The sequence below is a fragment of the Phyllostomus hastatus genome, unplaced genomic scaffold (genome assembly GCF_019186645.2).
Source record: "Phyllostomus hastatus isolate PE091 unplaced genomic scaffold, TTU_PhHast_1.1 phas_scaffold_755, whole genome shotgun sequence".
Taxonomy (NCBI): domain Eukaryota; kingdom Metazoa; phylum Chordata; class Mammalia; order Chiroptera; family Phyllostomidae; genus Phyllostomus; species Phyllostomus hastatus.
In genome coordinates, this window is record NW_025334039.1 from 1,901,027 (window position 1) to 1,922,414 (window position 21,388).

At 53.9% G+C, this 21,388-nt stretch overlaps 1 protein-coding gene across 6 annotated transcripts in view; it reads left to right on the forward strand.

Moving 5' to 3' along the window:
* LARGE1 (LARGE xylosyl- and glucuronyltransferase 1) overlaps positions 1-20,978 on the forward strand; it is a 455,596-nt gene extending 434,618 nt beyond the window's left edge. For all 6 annotated transcript variants that reach the window (XM_045826472.1, XM_045826469.1, XM_045826471.1 and 3 more), the window contains exons 12-15: positions 2,980-3,258; positions 14,721-14,867; positions 16,699-16,894; positions 19,375-20,978. In XM_045826472.1, coding sequence (XP_045682428.1) covers positions 2,980-3,258; positions 14,721-14,867; positions 16,699-16,894; positions 19,375-19,572 — 820 coding nt within the window. In that variant the 3' untranslated portion in view covers positions 19,573-20,978. The remainder of the gene's footprint in view (positions 1-2,979; positions 3,259-14,720; positions 14,868-16,698; positions 16,895-19,374) is intronic.
* The last annotated feature ends 410 nt before the right edge of the window (positions 20,979-21,388 follow it).

Below are 21,388 nucleotides of genomic sequence, written 5' to 3' on the forward strand. Positions count from 1 at the left end.
GATACCAACACAGCGTAGGGTTCAAACCCAGGTGTGTCGGACCCTAGAAACCACAGGGTACACCTCCGCACCAGGCCGCCCACTGGGCTCCAGTGGACCAAACTGGAACCCACCACCTTGTGGGGAGGGGGATCCCCCTTTCCAGCAGAGGCTGAGACACCTGCCTGGACTGCTTCGGCCAACTGTCATTCAGGAATGCCTTCCAACCCCGGTCTCTGAGGTTTCCTATACTCGGCCGTCCCATCCCCCCGCCTGCTGCCTGGTTGCTGCACAGACTGTGTGAGCCTGCCTGCCTCCCGCGGGCTCCCTGGGGCAGCCCCTGCCTCTCTCTTCATCTGCCAGACATCGCTCTGGCCCGTCTGGAGCCCTGGTCCTCCTTACCCCAGCATGAGACGGCGATGGGTTCTGCGGGGGGTGGAGAAACTCGTGGGACAGGGTCGGGACTGTGGGTCCTGGGGTTGGCTGCTCACTCACTCCCTCCTCGTGTTCATCCTCGAGCCACCCTCCTCTCCACGGCTGAGCTCTTCCACCATGCAAACGGCATCACCAGACTAAAAAGTCTCCAGGAGTCCTTCCAAGCTAACACTTCTGTAGTTTGGGGATTACTCTTTGTCTCTGGAAATGCTCTCTGTTGGCCCAGGCCCTCACTGTGCCAAGCGCCTGGTCTCCCTGCAAGGGACAAGGGAAGCCTCGGCACAGAACTTTGCCTCGACAAGGACCACATGGGGGTGGACCTTGGGAACAGGTGTGGGAAGAGGCCGGCCCCAAGAGTGACTGAGCAGAAGGAAGGAGTAGGGACACATTGATGCCCAAGCAGGACCACGACGTTCTTATTTGACGGACGAATCCGGCAATGAGAAGGAGGTGTTTGGGGGCATTTTTCTCAGCCTGATACCAGTCTGTATTGAATGATGACCTAGATCCCCGGTGTTGGTGTCAGACAGACTTGGGTGTAAATTCGGCTTCTCCGCTTTGTCGCTATGTGACTTGAAACAAGTTGGGTCACCTCCTTCAGCTCCCCAAGGACGCTGTAAAGCAGTGCTGAAAATCTCACCTTCAGAGTACCTGTGAATGTCACACGCGGCACGGCCCCCATGTGGCCGGCCCACTGTACGCAGCTGATGAATGACGGGTTGATGGTAGTGCCATCGTCACGTGTTATGATAGCCTCCATTGGGCACTGCTAGTGAGGCCCTGGCAGAAAGCTTGGCTGTGAGGGAGGAGAGGCTGGAGAGACTGGGGCTGGTGGCAGAGAAGGAGAAGCAGGCGCTGTCGTCATGGTCTGCGGCTCGCCGAGGTTCCACAGAGCATCTGGAACCGTGCCCTGTAAAGCCACATGGGTGTGACACTTGCCACACCAGCAGCGCCTTCCTCCTGAGACCCTGAAGTATTGCGAGCCTCTGTTACGACTCTAGACCCTTCGCAGAGCTCAGAAGAGGGGCTGTTGCTGGGCGGGGCTTGTTCCTGGCTTACAAAAACTCAGACACAAAGTCAAACACCAAGTCGGTGGGAGAGTCCGCAGCAGGACGTGGCCTTTGACTCCCCACATCTCAAAGGGTCCGTACGGACACCCTCCCAGGTGCAGGGCTCCCCGCTCCTGCTCCTTTTACAGACGACGAGCAGGTGGCGTCACTCAAAACCTCAGGTGGGCGGAGCCCAGCTCGGCCCAGGGCCCCTGCAGCAGAGGCCGGATGCAAATTTCGGAGATTAGGCTTTGTGGAGGAGGTAATGCCCCTAAGTAGCCGGCTCTGGGCAATTTGATTAGCAAGCGTCATAAAGTATGCGAAATGGAGGTCGTTTTATCCCATGGATATCTTAATCCTTCAAAGAGAAGGAGGACGGCAGTCCGGCAGAATCACTGAGAGGGAGCCCTGAAAGCCCGTCCGGAAAGCCGCTGATGCAGGAGAGCTGCCTGCGCCCCGTCCCTTTTGTTTAGAAGCACAGAAACGCAAGGACTCTCTTCCCCGGTAATTGTCCGACTGAAGTGGGCATTCCGACCGGGAGACTGCTGATTGTCTGCCTCTTGCTGGGTAGGAAAAGAGAAATTGAAATAGGCTTTTGCTTTTTCTTAACCATAGGTTTTATGGAGCAGGCACTTCTCCTGCCTTTGGGGAAAGGACCGTCTTTATGGATTTCTCTTCGTTTTCGCAGGGCCCGCTCCTTGTCCGAAGTGCCTTTTGTTTTTTCTCTGGGTCCCGTTATTCCCCAGCTCTCCTTGACCCGTGCCTCTCAGGTGGCCTTGCACAGTGGCCGTGGTGACCCTGGGACAGTAGGGCTCTGGAGAATGCAGACTGACAGCGTCACCCAAGCCACTTTTTGTGCCCAACATTCATGTGTTTTTTTCTGTTTCTTTTGCCAAACGCCCAGTATCGTTTCCGTCTCACCATCTCCCCCACAAGGCCCTGTCCAGGTCCCAGCCCAAGAATCAACACCGACTAGGCCTCTGGAGTCTCAGTTCTTTCATCAGGAGGAGGAGGTGCACGGGGTTGCTGGCAGAATTCTGGAGGGCGTCTGGTGCATAGTGATGAGTCAAGTGTGGTTATTATTACCCTTGTGTTTACTGCTTGTTACAAGGCTCCCTGAAACTCGCGGCCTCCGTTCGGCTCCGTCCCCCGTGGCTGGTCCCTGCTTCAGGAGCTCAGTGGAGCTGTATGAGTCGTCCCTGAGAGAGGAGGAGAGGGAGAGGAGTTTGAAGCTGGAGAGGGATCTTTAGATCGTTCAGTCCAACCTTCCCCACCCCTTGGGAAAGAAGAGGCCTGTACTGGGCTGTGACTCTCTCAGTGTCACTCACTCAGTCAGAAGCAGACAAAGATTATGGCCGTTTGGCCGATGAAGGAGCCGAGGTTTGGTGATTTGGACGCAGGCTGGTGACCCCAGGCTGGTGACCCCAGGCTGGTGGAGGTGGGGCTCCCTGAGGGTGGCCGGGGGGAGGGTGCGCAGATGGGACCGGCTGCCGCTCACCTGCCCTGTCTCTCGCAGGCTCCAGATGCTCGAGGCCATCTGCAAGCACTGGGAGGGGCCCATCAGCCTGGCCCTCTACCTGTCCGACGCCGAGGCGCAGCAGTTCCTCCGCTACGCGCAGGGCTCCGAGGTGCTCATGGGCCGCCGCAACGTGGCCTACCACATCGTGTACAAGGAGGGCCAGTTCTACCCCGTGAACCTGCTGCGCAACGTGGCCATGAAGCACGTGGGCACGCCCTACATGTTCCTGTCCGACATCGACTTCCTGCCCATGTACGGGCTCTATGAGTACCTCAGGTGAGGGCCCGCGGGCCGCAGGCCACGTCCTCCGGGCCAGACCGCCCCTGGGGTCGGCCCCAGGTCCTCCTCTTCCTCCTGCACAGGTCGGCCCCATGAGACCTTAGTGGTGGAGCGTGGTCTAGGAAGCATCTCTTTGTCTCTCAGTCTCAGGTTCTCTCTGTAGCTTCTATGAAACCGTCATTCCTCATCCAGTTTTGGGTCCAACAGCCTCATCTAACCATGCTCTAACCGATCTTTCTTCTAGAAAGGTCACTGCCTATGCTGTGAAACAAATCAAAGTGGAGGGGGTGGCTAACACTTACCGAAGTCCTCGCCGAGTGCCAGGCACTGTTCTGAGTGATTGACAAGCAGGGCTTCGCCCTGTTGCCCTGCGGAGCCCGCCATGAGTGCCGTTAATATCTTTGCGTTGTCAGCGGGAGGCTGCGGGAGTGAGCCCGAGCTGCTGGCCCCGGGTTACACGCCAGGTCGTCACGCGGGGGCTGGGGCCGAGCGTGGCCAGGCCGCCTGCAGGCCCTGGGCTCACTCGCCGTCACGGCCATCTCTCCGACTCCCCCGTGACCCTCCCAGCTCTCCCCCGATGGAGGGCCAGGCATCCCGGGGCAGGGGAGCACTCGGCCCGTGACAGCCGTAGATGGCCGTAGGGGCGGGGGGGAGGCTGTTCACCAAGGTAGAACAGCCTGAACTGAGCAGAACTGTAGCATTCACGCAGCCCTGAAGCTCCCCACGTGAGACAGCTGAGTCACAAGGTGTAAGTGGTCAGACATTTCAGGTCCTTCATTACTGGCATTTGTCAGCCTGAATGACCTCTGACCGAGAGAGTGCTTGCCTGCATCCGGGTACCGTGAGCAGCGGTTTGCACATACTAATTACCCAACTAGATCCGAACCTCAAGCCCAGAAGGCAGGCATGGTGGCCCCCACCACCGCCTCTACCTCTGGAACAGTGGTGCTCAGAATTAGTATGGTAACCCATCCAAGGCCACACAGCTGAGCTGGCTCTGGGATTTGAACCAGCATCTGCTGGACTCCAGGTCTGCAGGCTGCCCTGTGTCGATGCTTGTCTGGCTGCTCTGGGCTCTCTGGCAGTCCCAGATGGAGCAGGATCTGACCTTTCTCTCTGCCCTCCCTTCCTCGGTGTATGTATGTGAGTGTGTGTGTGTGTGTGTGTGTGTGTGTGTGTGTGTGTTTATATGTGAGTGTCTGTCTATCTCTGGGTATCTTTCAGTCTTTCTATCTCAGTCTTTCTATCATAGTCTCTGTCACTCTTACAAAAGCTTCCAAAAGCGTGGACACTTCTGTCCTGAAGCTGGCATGCAGGTGCAATGCGGGCGCCCTCCTGCCCTGCTCTCTCGAGGGAAGAGAGCCCTGCTCTCTGTCCACTTCTGAGTCGGTTGCTTCCCGGGTTGTGGTGGGCGTTCAGGGCATCAGTCCCTCCCCTGTAAGCAGAAGGAGCCCCTTCCAGCCTCTCTGTAAAAATAGCAGCGTGAGCAACCTCAGGGCAGCACAACCCACCCTCAGGGAGGAAGGGAGGCATCTTCCCAAAGAGCCTCTGCTGGGGTACAGAGGCCTGTGAACCCCAAGTGTGGGCTGGCAGGGCACAGACAGCGGAGCTGTCCTGCTCCTGCTCCAGCTCCAGCACCAGCTCCTGCTCCAGCGGGGCCCAGAACCCAGTGTGTGGGGTGAGGACGCCCCCATGTGGCCAGACAGGGCTTTCAGCTGCTGATTCCAGTGGATTCTGAGGTCTGGTGGTTTACAGGATGACCTGCGCTGGATGTCAGGCAGGGCTCCCAGAGGAACAGATGGTGGGGCCGAGGGCCGCCTGGACCAAGACGAGGGAGGCTTCAGGACCCCGGCCCCCCTCCCCCTTCCTGGGGCTCTTCCACGGGAAGACTGGCCACATCTTAAAAGTCTGTGTTCTCTGCTCTCCCCGTCTTATTACTTCACCTCGTGGCATCCTGTTTTTGCAAAAACAGTTCACATGAGGAGCACTGTGTTTTTATGTTGTCTTCCTGCGTTGTATCTGTCAGAGGTGCTAACCAAGACCTCACTCAGGGTGAGGTACCCAGTCTGCCCACTAATTAATCCTCACTTAACGCGGAGTCACCTGGCGTTTTAGCCGCCGTTGCCACCTTATCAGAGTATGTGCGGTTCAGGGCTCTGAAATACTGCACATCGCTCCCAAGACTCCACGCCTTTCTTCCCGGGCCCAGCAGAAGTCCAGGGACCCGGAGCCGAGGAGAAATTACCGCACCGCATCCTTGTTCAGTGTGCACGTGGGAACTGTGCTTCTAGAGTGAAAAGATAGTGTCGCCTTCCTGATTTTCCTTCTCCTCCATCCATAGTATCTGTCCGTCTTCTCACTCACTTAGTAAGTAAAGATGTATCAGACACCTATTGTCTGCTCCCACGTCTGTGGACCATGCAGATTGGAACTGTGCATCCCCGAGCTTACAGAAAGCGGAAGCCACAGTGGAAGGCACAGGTTCCTTAGGTCCATCCGGTGATGGGGTGTCCGGGTGGCACGAACCTAGTCTGAGGTTGGAAGGAGCTTCGGAGAAGATGTCCTGAAGACATTAGAGGGCTGAGCTGCAGTTAGCCGGTACAGGCGGCAGGGTTCCAGGCGGGGGGAGACATCACATTGAGGACCCGGTCGGAGATAGGGGCCAGGTGGTCCCGTAGGCCTTATCATAAACTGAGCTAAGGAGTCTGGACTCTCTGAGAGTCACCGAGCATGGCGCAGTGGGGTGCGCAGGGAAGGAGCGTTCGGTTGCACCGTGGAAGGAGCACAGTCGGCAGGGCCAGAGGGAGGAGGTGAGGTAGGGGGCTCTTGCATCAGGCCACGTGGGAGGTGTTGGAAACCTGGTGGAAGGGTCAGAAGTCACAGCAGACACAGGTAGACGGACCAGGGAGAGATTCTGCCGCTGAAAGCAATGACTGTGTGCAAAGGTGTGCGGACTTTGAAAGGGAAGCTCTTTCAAATGTGGCCTCCAGAGACGTCCTTTGAGACGCCCAGACCGCCCAGAGGCCCGGCCTGCTTCGGCCTGTTTCTCCTGCCGGCCCCTCTCGCTCCGCAGGGCCCACGTCCTTCCGGGGACTGAGGCGCTGACTTGGAGTGTAGTGGTGGGCGGGGCCCTGGCTGGGACCCCGGAATCCCGAAATCCTGTACCAGCTCACACTCTGCCCTGGTGAACCGTGTGACTTCCAGCAGTTCTGTATCTTCAGCCCCTTTCCTCACTGTGAAATGAAGGAAGGGACTTACATCAGGAGTCCCAAGGTGCCCGTGGGGGCTAGGACCTTGGCCCTCGGGAGCCAAGAATGCTGAGGATCGTTCTCTAGGAAAACCGCAGCCCAAACCTCAGGCAGCTGATGTCCCTGCACTTGAACTGTGGAATTCTTGCCCGGCGGGAGCAGGGGAGGAGGGCAGGGCTGAGGTCTTCATATTTTTCTAGGGAAGCTAGAAGTCTGGATTGTCGTGTTTCAATTTTTAATGTTGACAGCTAATTTAGAAAAGAAAACACTGTCAAGTGTTTTCCGAGGACCAGCATGTCCGCGGGCTGCGTGGAGCCCCGCCCCCACGCCAGGCTGCCAGTGGTGTGGGACCTCCGATCTAGATCATTCCTGGGCAGCGGGATTTTGAGAATTGGGAAAGAATAGGATTCGACCAGAAGCCCCAAACAAGCACGCAGTGTTCTTTTCAGGCGAAGATAAACATATTGACTTGCCATTGGCTTAAGGAACATTTTTCCCATGGAGTTCGATGGATTCGTTTATGATCCATCATGTTATGATGGATCAAAACATGGATGTGCTTCGTGACCGGTGTCGTAGCAGTGGTTTGGGGTGAGGTCAAGGGTGCCGTTTGCCAAGGTGGTCGTGGACACCAGGAAGGCCAGGAGTTCCCCTAGAGACTGACTTCTCCAGCGTAGATAGCCCACAAAATGCTCTGCCCGAACACTGGTAGGATATTAATGTTAAAAATGACGATGGTGTCGTTCCCCTTGCTCAAAACAATTGATGCAGAGCTATCTCTGTCTAGCACAATTCCATAGCAAGACAGACGCTTTTGTGAAATGTTTTTCCCTCAAACATTTGTTGAAAAAAAAGGTGATAGTTACAATTTATTAAGCCCTTACCATGTGCCACCAACTCTACCAGCTGCTTTGTGTCTGTGACCTCTGTTCATCACACCTGCTTGTGAGGTCAGTGTGATTACAGGTGACCCAGCCGAGGCCCCAGGGAGGTTAACCCGGGGTCAGAGGAGGAAGGTGGCCCTCCCCTTTAGGACAACCTACTCCCTCGTGGGAGGGGCCAGGTTGCTCTGACACCCAAGGATGCTAGAGCGGGCGGATCGGCAGCCCTCTCATTGGACCCCCAAACCTTATCGCCCTTTTGGAGGCCCTATTTGGGTACCAACTCAAGTTCAACATCATAGCTCCCTAAGCAGTTGCTCTGCAGCCAGCTAATATTATAACAGAAAGAAACAGATCAATTGGAGAAGAAACAAGTCACTTATACATGCATGGACATAGCGACAGGGTTTCACAAACATCTCTCTCCTGCTCCTTCCCCTTTTCTTCTAAAGCAAGACATGTGGCTTTTAGTCTTGATTTCAGAAATGTTGAGTGAAATTCAGCAGGGTGTTGGCAGGCCCGCTTTGGAGTTCAGGTTCCGACATACCTGTCAAGTGTGTGACTCAAGGCAGCTTGCTTAGTCTCCCCAACCCTCCGTTGACTCGGTGATTAAAGGGGCAAGAATAGCCCCTTGCGGGGGCACTGCAGGTACTCAGCAGCAGTGAGTGTCCTGCCCTTGGCCTGTTCACAGCGCTCGGTATTGAACTTCTTCGCCAGGCCCCCACCGCCAACCCCTACCTTTGCAGGCCCCTCCACCGCGAGTACAGCCCGGGTCACTCCATGTAACCCTCTCCTTCTCTTTCTTGTCACATGAGAAACCGTGTGCTCCTGTTCATTCAAGAAAATGTTTGGTGAGCACCTGCCGTGTGCCAGGCAGCGTGCCGTGTTGTGACAGGGTGGTCCCCGGGTCATTCAGCCCTGTGCTTCGGTGCTGTGTGCTCTTCAGCCAGCACTGGCTTGACCTTGGCCAAGGTGCCTACCCTCTCTAGCTGTCTTTGTGAAACGGCGATCGTGTTATTTCTTCCCTCTGAAGACCCCGGGAGGATGGAACATAACAGCACGTGGAAAGCACCTACCACAAGGCCTGGGGCATTCTTTGTTCCGTGAATAATCATCGCACGTCTCCCTGGCCAGCTGGCTCTGTTCTAGGCTCTGGGGGTTCCTGCCATCTTGGGGTTTGCATTCCAGGGGTGCTCCCGCGGGAGGTGCTGGTGCTGCTGTTCTTGTCATCAGTACAGACTCAGAGATCAGAGGTCCAGGAGCTCAGACCCACAAGCAGGTGACCTAGTGCCGTGGGCAGGGAGGGCCTCGGAGAGAGGTGTTAGCTGAGTCCCGGCTTGAAGGACTAACAGGTACAAAGGCATGAAGTATCACGTGTTTGAGGAACATTCCAGAATGGCAGAGCGGGGCAGACAAGGCAGGTTTCTCACCTCTTTCACCAGCCGTGGGGGATCCTCATCTTTGCTCAACACCCAGAGGTTGAAAGGTCTCCACTTTGCTTTACAGACGGTGCTTTGACTGTCTGGGGGATGGGGGCCAAATGGCAGATTTCAGTGTCACCGTGTTGTCTCCAGGATGGCATCCAACCGCCCTCCCCCACCCCATTGGTGCAGCTCTGACGGCGCTCTATAAATACTTGCTGAGTGAGCACAGGAATTTGAACAAGGCCGGTAGAGGTGGCACCAAGCAAGGCCAGCTGGCTGCCCGCTGAGAGATGTTACCAGATGGCATTCCCTTAGGTTAATTCATCAGTTTAATCCTACTATATATATAACGTTTAATGTTTAATGAGCACTTACTATGTGCCAGGCACTGTTACAAGCACTTTTGCCTCTTTTTGGCCGTTTAACCTCACAATTCATTGTACCAATGAGGAGGTTTAGCTTAAGTCACATGCCCATGGGCACAGCATTACCAAGTGGGCAACCGGCTTATCCTGGGCTTATCCAAAGGCGTTTAACCTGTTCACTGATCCAATTGCCCGATGGGCCCATCTCCATCGTCATTGCCATGGCCATGATCATCGTCACAGATGGTACCTATCGAGTTCATTCTGTGCGTTAGGGAACCGTCTTAACCTCTCCACGAGATAATCTGTTTAATCCTCACAAAACCCCACGGTCCCGGCGCAAACACTATCCCCAGCTCGCAGAGAAGAGAACTGTGGCGCAGAGATGTCGCTTGCTCAAGAGTACAAGCTGGTGAGTGTCCAGGTAGGCCCTGAGTCTGGGCAGGCTGCCCAGAGCCGCCTTCCCAACTCGGGAGCCGTGGCTGCCAGTGACCCGCAGCCAGCAGGTGACACAGTGCCGGCCCAGGGGATGCTCGGCCGCTGCTGCTAACAGTAAACATGGGGGCGACAGGGTAATTACACGGGGGTACTGTTGAGAATGACTTAAGGTAATGAATATAGAGTCCCCAGCACAGAGCTGGGAGCCGAGAACTATAGATCTTTTATTTTCTTTTAATTTACCCTCGAAGCTCACTGTTAGCTCCTCCGTCTTCCCTCCCCGTCCCTGACGGCCAGCCTCTCCCTTCGGACGTGTTAATGCCGTGGGTTTGGGAGCCTTTCTGGGCTCCCCAGAGGACTCTGCGCAGCTCTGACCTCGTCCATTGCGTGTGTATTTGCCGTTGACACTCTCCGCGGGCAGCCTTAGCTCCCTCATTTGCAAACCCTGGCTACTGTCCCCACACACCTCCAGGGGGCCTGTCTGCCAGGAGCTCACTTCCTTGGCAACTGGAATAGACTCAAGCAAACCCTGTCACCTGGCCTCCGGTTCAGGGAGCGCGTAGAGGAGGAATGGGCTGCGGCTGCACAAAATCAGAGCCGGTAACAGGCACAGCTTCGCTCTGCTGCTCCCTTCCTCTCTGCCCTGAGGTAGGTGGCTGGGACCTGAGAGGCGTTACTCAGACCATTTCTCCTCCTCACACCTAGTCCTGTGGAAGCTAGGCAGTTTAAAGGGGTGTGTGGGACAGCTGGAGACAGGGGCTTCTCATAGCCTCCCTAAGTCTCTCTCATGTGCACACACACAGATGCGCACACGTACCCTTCCTTGATTGATTATATCGCTGATTGATTATAGCCGTGGCCCCATTAGCCCGGCCGCCGCTCCCCATTTGTCAGCTCCGTCACTGGCTCAGTTCGCAGCGCGCCCACACACTAGCTCCAGGAATAAACTGAAATCTGAAGAAAGTACGGGCGACGCTCAGCGCCACGCCTCAGCTTTCTCTTCCAACGGGGCCCACCCAGCTGCACCCACCTCTCCCTGTGAGCCTCACAGCGGCGCACAAATGCACAGGCAGGCTGAGAAGGACCTGGCAGGGGGGAGACCACACTCACATGTGCCTGCCACATACCAGGCACGGTGCTAGGGGTCAGACCCGTGTTGTCTCTTTTTTTCTTTTTTATTGTGGTTCAAGGACAGTTGTCCCCATTTTCCCCTCACCACTCCCTCCCTCCCCAACTACCCCCACCTCCCAGGCACCTCTGGCTTCGTCTGTGTGTCCTTTATACATGTTCCTCGATGACCCTCCCCCCTCCCCTCTGGTCGCTGTCAGTTCTTAATTTTAATGTCTCTGGTTATACTTTGTTTGCTTGTTTGTTTTGTTGATTAGGTTCCACTTATAGGTGAGATCATATGGTATTTGTCCCTCACCACCTGGCTTATTTCATTTACCATAATGCTCTCCAGCTCCATCCACGCTGTCACAAAGGGTAGGAGTTCCTTCTTTCTCTCTGCTGCGTGGAATGCCATTGTGTAAATGTACCACAGTTCTTTCATCCACTCATTTACTGATGGGGTGTGACCACCTGGTCAGTGGTAAGTGCTTTTCTGCCCAGGATGCAGGTGGGAAAGGGAGGCTGCAGACCATGCACGTGCCTGAAGGACCTGTGTGTTTAAGGAGCAGAACTAGCGTTTCCTCCCAGCTCTGCGGTTTCCAAAGGTCCCTCTTCACCCTACCATCCTCTGTCCCCACGTATGACAATGGCAGATTCCTCTGTTCCCTGTGTATGTACTGAGTGCCTGCTATGTGCCTGGCACTGCACCAGGGTCGGAAACAGCCGTGGACAAGGCTCGTCCCTCACTGGTGTCAGGCCTGGCAGAGCTGATGAGTACCTGAGCAGGCAACCTGGATGTTATCGCCACCGCCACCACCCACTGCCAGCCTCAGTGACAGAAATAGCTCAGGGCAAACCAGTTCCAAAGAAGATACAGGCCCGTCATCGAGGAGCACACATGCAGGCCAGCAGAGGGGGGCAATGGAGGTGAGGGGAGGGAAGCCCCCTGCTGGCTGCACTCAAAGCCTTAAGAGAAAGTGACGCTGTTCTAGAGTCTCTGAACCAGACGGGCACTCGAGCACGAGTCTCCTTCCCTCCTCCTGTCCCTCTGTAATACAGCTTTCATAAGTCCCTGGGAGCCAATACGGGAAGAGCTTGGATTCCTCACAATCTGGGTTTGACTGAACAGCAGGCACTAACATTCGATGCTGCGGCCTGGGCCGTGCCAGTCCCAGGCTCTGAGAGGCAAGCAGCCTCGCTCTCTCCTGGCGTTCTGACCGCAGCCCCGGTGCCTTCGGCCCGTGGTTCCCGGCAGGTTGTCATTTGTCAGCATCAGCCTCACCGTTCATGGCACCATGCAGGAGAAATAGGCTCAGCCAGTTCTGTGGCCAGGGGGTGGAAGCTTGTGTGGGTAGAGCTCAAGGACCCCACCCCTGTCCAAGGAGTGGAGGCGACAGGAGGTACCGAGCTGTGACCAGCATCCATCCAGAGGGCTGATGCACAAAGCTGGTACCCTGAGCAAAACCAGAGAGGGTGGGAGGGTACTCTCCAGAGTCCTGGGATGGTATTTCCAAGGGAAGGGCAGAGGAGGTGGCCTTTAGCACCCAGGGCAGAAAGATGAGAATGGAAAAGTATGTGTGATTTGTCAGCAAGGGAGACATTGCTGACCTTGGCCAGATCCAAGGAGTCAATGGCAGACTGTAGTGGTTTGAGAAGCTCATGGGTGTTACAGAAAGGAAATCGCTGGTATAGGAGGTTCGGTAAGCCTAAAGGTCAGTGCGCATTTCTCCACGTCCCCAAACACTGCCTGTGTTCTGGCCTTTGCCCCACTTAGCTGCTACAATGTCAGGTCTGCCGTACAGGGGAGATTGCCATTTAAGGATCGTGAACATGAAGAAGACTACAGGCTCCCGCCGTCTCCCTCCAGCCCGTTCCTAACCACTTCCCCATGACTTAACCCGTGAACTCCAAGATTCTCTTTGCTCCAATGGTAAAGTCACCACCTTAACAGACTTGGCCCAAATTGCTCCTATGACTTTTGATCATTCCAGGTTATTTCTAAGCTGGTGCGGCTTTAAGGATACAGTGATGACAGTGATGATGATAAATAACTACCTGTGTTGTAAGACAAGTGACTTACCCTCTCAGAGTTTTAATGTCTTCATTGGTAATAGCCAATAGACCTTGGCTATTTGGTTCACTCTGTCTCCAAGTGCCCAGCACAGTGCCTGGCATGTAGTAGGTGCTCCGTGAGTGCTGAGTGAATCTGAATCACCCATCAGTGCCGGGACACCTGTCCTCCCCCATCCAGGGGCTCCGCCATCTCGGTCCAAGGATGTCCTTTAGATGTGTGCCCCATCCCCAACGCCCAGAATCAACAGGTGAGGTGCCTGCCTTTCCCGGAGGAAAGGTGGGGGGCTTCTCCTCTGCCTAAGCCAAATGAAATATTAATGTGGAAAAGAACACCTGGCCCTGGGTGAGGAACTCCTGTGTGTTTGAACACGGTGAAGCTGTTTCCTGAGAGACAAAGGGGAGAGGAATGCCGGCCAGGACAGGCTCACTCAGGCCTCTGGTCCCCCACCTGGCTGAGTATCGCTCCCCCGCATTCTGTCTTGCTGTCATCCTTTTATGACTCTCCCTGAAATAGTGACTGCGAGGGCCACATATCATTCGGAATAAAGTTTAAACAAAATTATACAGAGTGAACCACAGATGATATTCAAACACCAACACCAACACCACCCGCCCTCTACTGGGAACCGGTGAGACCCTTTAACCAATGGAGGTTTCTGAGACCTGGTGTAGTCTGACCTGGTCCAGATTCCCCTCATGGACCATTGCTCTGTCCTTGTCCCACCTGGGCCTGGGCTGACACAGTTACTTCCCGGCAGCGTGACTGGTCTTCGCAGGTCTGCGCCAGCCCCTGCGTATGCACAGGCTCAAAGTTGTGTCTAGTCAAACGACTTTAATAAGATGGTCATTGCTACAGAGGGCTGCTGCCTCCAGTATTTTGCAAAGTGCCTTCTAGTGCCTCCTCATACTACCTGAGGAGAGCCTGCTCTCTCTGTATCAGAGATTACAAGCAGACAGCCCGTGCTGGCCTTGAGAACCAAGATTAGACAGAAGTACCAAGGTCATGGCTGAAAGAGATCGAGAGAGCGAGCCAAGGAATGGCGACAGCACTGTGCTAGTAGTGACCACAATCTATCCTGCGCCGGGTGAGCCGAACCTGTGTGTGACCTCATTCGGGCTCCCCAGCAGCTCCAGCAGGGAGACACTACTGCCCCTTTGCAGGGAGAAGGGACCTGAGGTAGGGAGAAGCTAAATGGCTTGTGCAGCATTGCAGGCCTCGTAAAGCGACAAAGCCAGGATTGATTCTGTCCATGGGTGTTAAGCCTGTGCTCTGTGGCCCTCTCTCGAGACCTTTCTCCCTTTCCAAGTGATGGCCACCGAGCAGGAACTGGCAGACGGATCCAGAAGGGAAGGGAAGGGGTCTCAAAGGAGCAGAGCAGGCCAGGCTTAGTCGGGAGGGATGAGGGGACGGAGAGTTTGCAGCAGTACGTGGAGCACTGTGCTCTGCAGTCCTGGGTGACTGGCTGCGCAGGCGGGTCTGGCTAGTTTAAAGGCTCAGGGTCTAGAGGATTCAGGGGGTTGGGGAGTCACAGCGATGGTACCCGAACGTGCCCAGGTTGATCATTCTCTCATCAGCCATCTGTGCAGCTGCTCCTGCATGGCCAGCCCAGTGGGCTGCACCCCTGGGAAGCCTTGGAGACCTGCCTGCTGTCCTTGGCTCTGGCAGGGCCATGCACTGTGAGATGAGAGAGTGTCCCCCAGCCCCTGCCCTCTGGCCTGGACTCCAGAGTGGTTTGGGCAAGCTGCCCAGCCTCCCTGGGTCTCAGTTGCTCCATCTTTAAACTGAGAGGCTGACTTGGGGTCTGTCTCCTCCTCCTCCTCCTCCCCAAGCCCACCTTTCCCACCCGCCCTGCCCTCACGCAGGGAAGGCTGGTGCCCGGCATCCCAGGGACCCTACCTCTGCCTGCCTTTTCTTTTCAGGAAGTCGGTCATCCAGCTCGACCTCGCCAACACCAAGAAAGCGATGATTGTCCCCGCGTTCGAGACGCTGCGCTACCGGCTCTCTTTCCCCAAGTCCAAGGCAGAGTTACTGTCCATGCTGGACATGGGGACCCTCTTCACATTCAGGTGAGTGGCCCTCATGGCTGCCCCCTGGGGGTGCCCGAAGGCCTCGCTTCAAGGAAACCCAGACACCAAAGCTGTTGGTGGAGGTGGAGGCTCGGGTCCCTGCCTTCGCCCAGCCTGGCCACCTCACCCACCGACAGAACTTACTTAAAGTTCACCTTTTGGCCAGTGTCCGTTCAGCACACAGGACAGTTCCTCGGGGGCAGTGCAGCCTCCTGTGCATGGGCAAAAGGAGGAAGCAGCTGCGTTCCCCGCCGGAAGAACCCCACTAGCTGCCCCAGACGCTCAGGGCACCCTCTGTTGCTTTGGAGAGTCCTCCCTGAGGTGGAGACGGAACCAGGACTGTGCGGTCCTTTCTCCCTGCAGCTAAGTTGTTGGGCTCCCATCCTTTTGTCTTGCTGTCATTTTTAAGAAGCATTTCTTTCTAGAATGTCCTTTTCCCCCAATTCCTTTTTCTTGGGCCCTGACTGCTGCTTCATTAGACTCCCAGCCTCCTGCCATCTCTTCATAACCTCCAGAGGCAAGTTCCTGCCCCACTGACTGGCTCCTGTCTTGGGTAACTCTCAGAGCTCTGAGATCACTCATTCATTCATTTATTCAAGTCAGTGGGCAGTCATTGACTACTTGCTCTATATATAGGTCAGAGGGTGTGAGTGACAGTGACATATAAGAGAGGTAACCCATCACAGTGGTTAAGGGTCTTGGCCCTTGAGCCAGGCTGCCTATATTTGAATCCCAGCTCCACCACTTAGTATTTGTAACTCAACATGGGGTAAGTTATAAGAATTTAAAGCTCTAGATAATAGCATTTACCATGTAACTAGTGTATAGTTAGTGCTTAATAAATAACTTACTAACGTTGTTGCTGTGTGGTTGCATTCATTTTCTATTGCCATATAACAAATTACCACAGATTTTAAAGCTTAACACAATAGGAATGTGCTATGGCACAGTCTCTAGGGGTCAGAGGCCCAGACGCAGAATAGCTGCATGCCGTGCCCAGGGCCCCACCTGGCTGAAGTCAGGGTGTGGGCCAGGCTGCACGTGCTCCTCCTCCAGGCTCCCCGGCTGCTGACAGAACTCCCTTTCTTGAGGTCATAGGCCTGAGGTCACCACCGTTTCCCTGCTGGCTCTTTGCCGCGTGGCCCCCGAAGGCGGCTCACACGTGGCTCTTTGCTTTCTTCCAGACCCACATCTGAAGGGCCACATGATTAGGCCAGACTCACCCCAATAACCTCCCTTCCAGTTAATTCAAATCTAACTGATGAACCACCTTAATTGCGTCTACAAAAATGCCGTTTGCCATATAATGTAACATAGTCACAGGAGTGACATGCTCCCAGGTTCTGCCTCCAGGGGGAGAACTTCTAGGAAAGGTAGTGTGGTTGAGGGTCACTCAGAACTCCGTCTTCCAGCCCTGGCTGGCATAGCTCAGTGGATTGAGCGTGGGCTGCGAACCAAAGTGTCACAGGTTCGATTCCCAGTCAGGGCACATGCCTGGGTTGCAGGTCATGGCCCCCAGCAACCGCACATTGATGTTTCTCTCCCTCTCTCTCTCTCTCTCTCTCTAAAAATGAATAAATAAAATCTTTAAAAAGAAAAAAAAAACTCGGCCTTCCGGTGGTCTCTGGGGGGAGCAACATTAGTAGAGGCTAACCTGCAGTTCGCTCCATATGAATGAGGGTTAGGCATTGAACGCATCTTTTGGGGAAGACACGGTTCAACCCACAACGAGGACTATGTCAGCACATTTCTCTTCTTCCTCTAAATCGGCAGCATGTAGAAAGCTCACCTCTCTTCCTTCCATTGAGTGGCTTTTCTCCCCGTGCCCCAGGTACCACGTCTGGACTAAAGGCCACGCGCCCACCAACTTCGCCAAGTGGCGGACCGCCACCACGCCTTACCGGGTCGAGTGGGAGGCCGATTTCGAGCCGTACGTGGTTGTGAGACGGGACTGCCCGGAGTACGACCGGAGGTTCGTGGGCTTCGGCTGGAACAAGGTGGCCCATATCATGGAGCTGGATGCGCAGGTGAGGGGAGTGCAATGTTGTGGACCTGGGGGTGGGAGGGGGGAAGCTTCAATCTTAGAGCTGAAGGGAGCCTTGGACATAAGAAAGCAGAGACCGAGGAGGGAATGGGAGGTGTTCAGGGCCCTAGAGGAAGAGTGCGGCAGTGCTGATCCTCAAGGCTGTGGATGCCCAAACTGTCCCTCTTTTATCCTCGGGTGAGAGTGGGGTTCCTTCTGGCCAAGGCCCAGGCAGATGTGGGGGTCACATGACAGCCATTTCACCCCCTCATGCCCACTCAGTCCAGTGATGCAGACTAGCAAATGGTGACCATTCATCACAGCCTCTGAGTCGTGTCATTGACACAAAGCATTCTGGGAGCTCCATATATAAATGCCACAAAGCATGCAGCTCAGATTCAGCTAATTATCCCAGCTCACAACTAAGAGTGATGTATCTAGGCTGCGTTTACTCGTGAAACCCTTTCATTCCTTCAGCGAACACTCGCTGAGCCCCTACTTCAAAGGCCATCTCCTGCAGAAGTCAAATAGGTTCAACCAAACCAGGCTCTGCAGACTTTTCCTGGGAAGGGTTAGATAGTCAATTGTGGGGGGGGGGGCTTTGTGGGGCTTAGGGTCTCAACTCTGCTCCTGTGGTTCAGTAATAGTATCTAAACCAATGGGTGTGGTTGCATTCAATAAAGGTTTATTTACAAAACCATGCAGTGGGCCACACGTGCTGCAGTTGATTTAACCCTCGTTAAACAAAGCAAACTAATCTGGTTAAGGTTGGGAGGATGCCTGGGCCCCTCACGCCCACCCTTTTTCCCCTCTGTACTGTTCTCCAAGGCGCCCCCTCATGGAGCACAGTGGGAATATCCCTCAACAAGAACACCCCAGATTCAGGGGGAAATGATGGATGCTCAGTGCTGGCTGCCCTCAAAATCACCTGGAGAACTTTCCAGCAGTTCCAGTGTGTTTGAGAGCAGGCCCAGGTGATTGTCATAAATGTCTGGGCCCGAGAACCACAGATACTGATGGAAGGTTCTAGAATAGTGTCTGTATTGAACAACAGAAAGTATGACCTTTCATATCCATATTTTCAGTTATCCTGGGAAGAGGGCCGGTGCTGTTCGGTCAAAAATATTTAGTCTGTCTCAGCTTCTGCTTGAAAGGAAAAAAATGTAATATCCGTGCGTCCAGCAAGGTGGTAAGGTGAACCAGTTTGAATCAAGTTAATTTTCCAGCACCGAGATCTGGGCTTTGTTTGAGGCAATTTTGACAGAACTCTCGAAAATTCTTCACTTGTTTTCCTCTCTTTGCCAATAGCGCATGCCAAATATACTTTTACACTTTCCGGCGATTTCAGGAAACAGCATGTACACACCTGACAGGTAATCTGTCCACACCCATAAGGGCTAGGGGGCTGGTAGGTTTCTCTGTCCCCATGTGCAATGCCACAGGCAGCTGAGCTCTGGGAGTTCTTGCATTTTTTTTTTTCGTGGTTTTTCTCACTCCTCCTCACCATTAGTATTTCTCCATCCTGAAGTTCCCTCTCTGAGTGTATTCCGCTCTGGGCTAGGCAACTAGACGACCAAGTTTATTAGGCATTATGTCCAAAGTCAGCAAACATAGATTCCGAGTCAAGGTGTGCCAGGTTCTCCCTTGAGTTTCATGTCCGAGATTTGGGTCACCTGTTTTGCTTTTTGGAGATAAAATTTTGTTCTTGGTCTGAGTTTCTCTCTGTATTCTGTCACATAGAGGATGCCATGTGATGGTGTGAGTGGTAATAAGACGTGTAGACAAGAGCTTCGGTCCAGTGGGACCTTTTTTTTTTTCTTTCAGTTCCTTTTCTGGCCCCTCTTTTGTACAAATCTGTTGAAGCTGTCCGATCTCATTGGGCCCTGTGAGAAAGCACATAAACAGGTGTCATTTAATTGAGTAAGAGCCTCTCTCACAGCTTGCATCATTCTAGAGCAGGGGTGTCAAACTCATTTTCACGGGGGCCACGTCAGCCTCATGGTTGCCTTCAAAGGCCGAATGTAATCTTAGGACTGTAGAAATGTAACTACTCCTTAACTAGGGGCAAGGAGCTCGGTGCTGCCGCCGGGTAGAAACAAGGTGGAGGGTCGGATTTGGCCCACAGGCCTTGTGTTTGCCACCTGTGCTCTAGAGCAATTACGTGGGTATGTGATTACATTTATCAAGAACATTTTACGGGCCGTGAACCCTGCCCAGCGCTAGGCACACATTATTAGTCATCTTTCAAGGTCGGTATTAATACTTTCACTTTATAGTTGAGAAAACTAAGGCTCAGAGAAGCCAAGTACTTTGTCCAGCATCATGGGAAAAAACATGGCGGCGCTGTCCTTGGTGCTGCCCTCCTGGCTGATGACACGGCCCACTTCATTCATTCACTTCGCCGTGCAGCCACCCACTTGGACTCGCCGCCGTACGGTACCGAGCGTTCTTGCCAGTGCTCAGGCTGCTCTTGTCTCCTTCCAGGAATACGAGTTCACCGTGCTTCCCAATGCCTACATGATCCACATGCCTCACGCCCCCAGCTTCGACATCACCAAGTTCCGGTCCAACAAGCAATACCGCATCTGTCTCAAAACCCTGAAGGAAGAGTTTCAGCAGGACATGTCCCGCCGCTACGGTTTTGCCGCCCTCAAATATCTCACGGCCGAGAACAACAGCTAGCACCAAGAAGCGACCGCCAGGGACAGACATTCTGCAGGGGGAGAAGCCACTGGCTGTTTGGGGCCCAGCCTTCAAACTCAAAGTCAAGCGATGCTTTTTTTTGGTTTGTTTTTATTTGTCTCTTTGGCCCAACAAGGCTGCCCACACCACAGAGACCTGGGACAAGGATCCGTCCAGCCCCTCTCTGCCCCATGACCCAGCATTCCCAGAATATGGAAAAAGAGCTCATCCACACCGTCTCTTCAAGATTGGGACATGGAGGGGTGAGAGGGAGCAATAGGGTTCTCCTGCCACAAAGCCACAAATCCAAGCAGGTCTTTTGAATGTCTCATTGCTTTCTAAGAAAAGGAAGTTGGGGTGCTAGGAGTCTGCCATTCCAGGAAATAAAGGCAAAAAATGTGTCTTCACTCAGAGGAAACTTTCTTTTCTGCCCTGCAACCTAGCTGAGTACCCAAGGGGAGGGCAAACCCATGATCAGAACCAACCATTTGAAACAGCCCAATGGGGGGACATTGGACCTGGTGGGACCTGGTGGTGGGGGTCAGTTGGTTCTTTATGCTCAAGGTCCCTGTTGTTTTGTTTCGATTTGTTTTTGTTTGGGGGGATTTTGTTGGTTTGTTTTTGGTATGGGAATACCAAAATAGAAAAATCTGATCTTGTAAGGCTCTGAAGGAAAATCAGCCGCCCCAACCAATACCCCTCCATCAGCAGTGGCCCAGCAAGGAGGAAGCGTCTTCAGCCAATAGTTGAACGTGGGCAGCCTTCTACAGGATCACCGCTGAGGCCCCGTGACCTTGAATCCCCAGCTCCCCAGAGTCCAGGGGCTGAGACGGAAAGATGAAAACCGACTGTTTCACAACCAGTCACGTTTTCTATCGGCAATGACCGGTTCCTGGGGAAAGGGCTTTGAAGGAACCGGTTCAGTGCACAGGAAAGGTACGAACCTCTCAGGCCTTTGTAAGAACTTTCATACTTCATGTGAGCCCGGTTCTGAAGATTCATGCGTCCCTTTGGAGACCTTCGGGAAGGATGTGTCAGGTTTCTCTCTGCCCACGCCCACTTCGCCACGGCTGGGACGAGGTCACGACCTCAGGCTCCCTTTGGGCCCGTCCAGAGGGTAGACGAGCACCTTCACTGTTATGCAGATTGATCGAGGAGACACTGGACTTTGTACCCATTTTCTTGAATCTTCAATATTAATGTTGTGTTTACATGGATGAGATGAGAGTCAGCGCCCTACTCTGCTGGGCGGTTTGTATTGAGTTGCGATGTGACCGGCGAGCGCTGCATTCAATAAACGGAAGTATGGACTGATCCTTCCCCACTCCCCTCACGCTCCTGTAAGACGCGCCGGGGCCCACTTCAGTGCAGAGGGCAAAGGCGATAAACAGCAACTTGACGCTTTCTGTTCCCGTTTCATTTTTCTCATCATTGGCACCTAAACCCTTTTCTTCCTTGCCTCAGGTTACATTTCACTTTATCTTCTAACCCTCAAAGCATTTTGCACTTAGTTTTGGTCTCATCACAGACGGTTTATATACCAGCTATATAATGGGGTAGCAAGGCAGATCATGGGCATCAATAGTAAAGCGAACCCCCCCCCCCCCCCACTGTCCTGGTGGTCATATGAAACCCACGGCAGCCAGGTTTATGAGACCCTTGATGTGTTAAATGCTCAAAGGGATATGTCACTCAGATTTGTTTTTTTTTTTAAACTTAGGAAAACAATTGGCTATGTATATATTTATCATACATATATCACACATATAGCATATATGCAGCATGTATATTACAAAAAGTAAAGATGCCAAAAGTT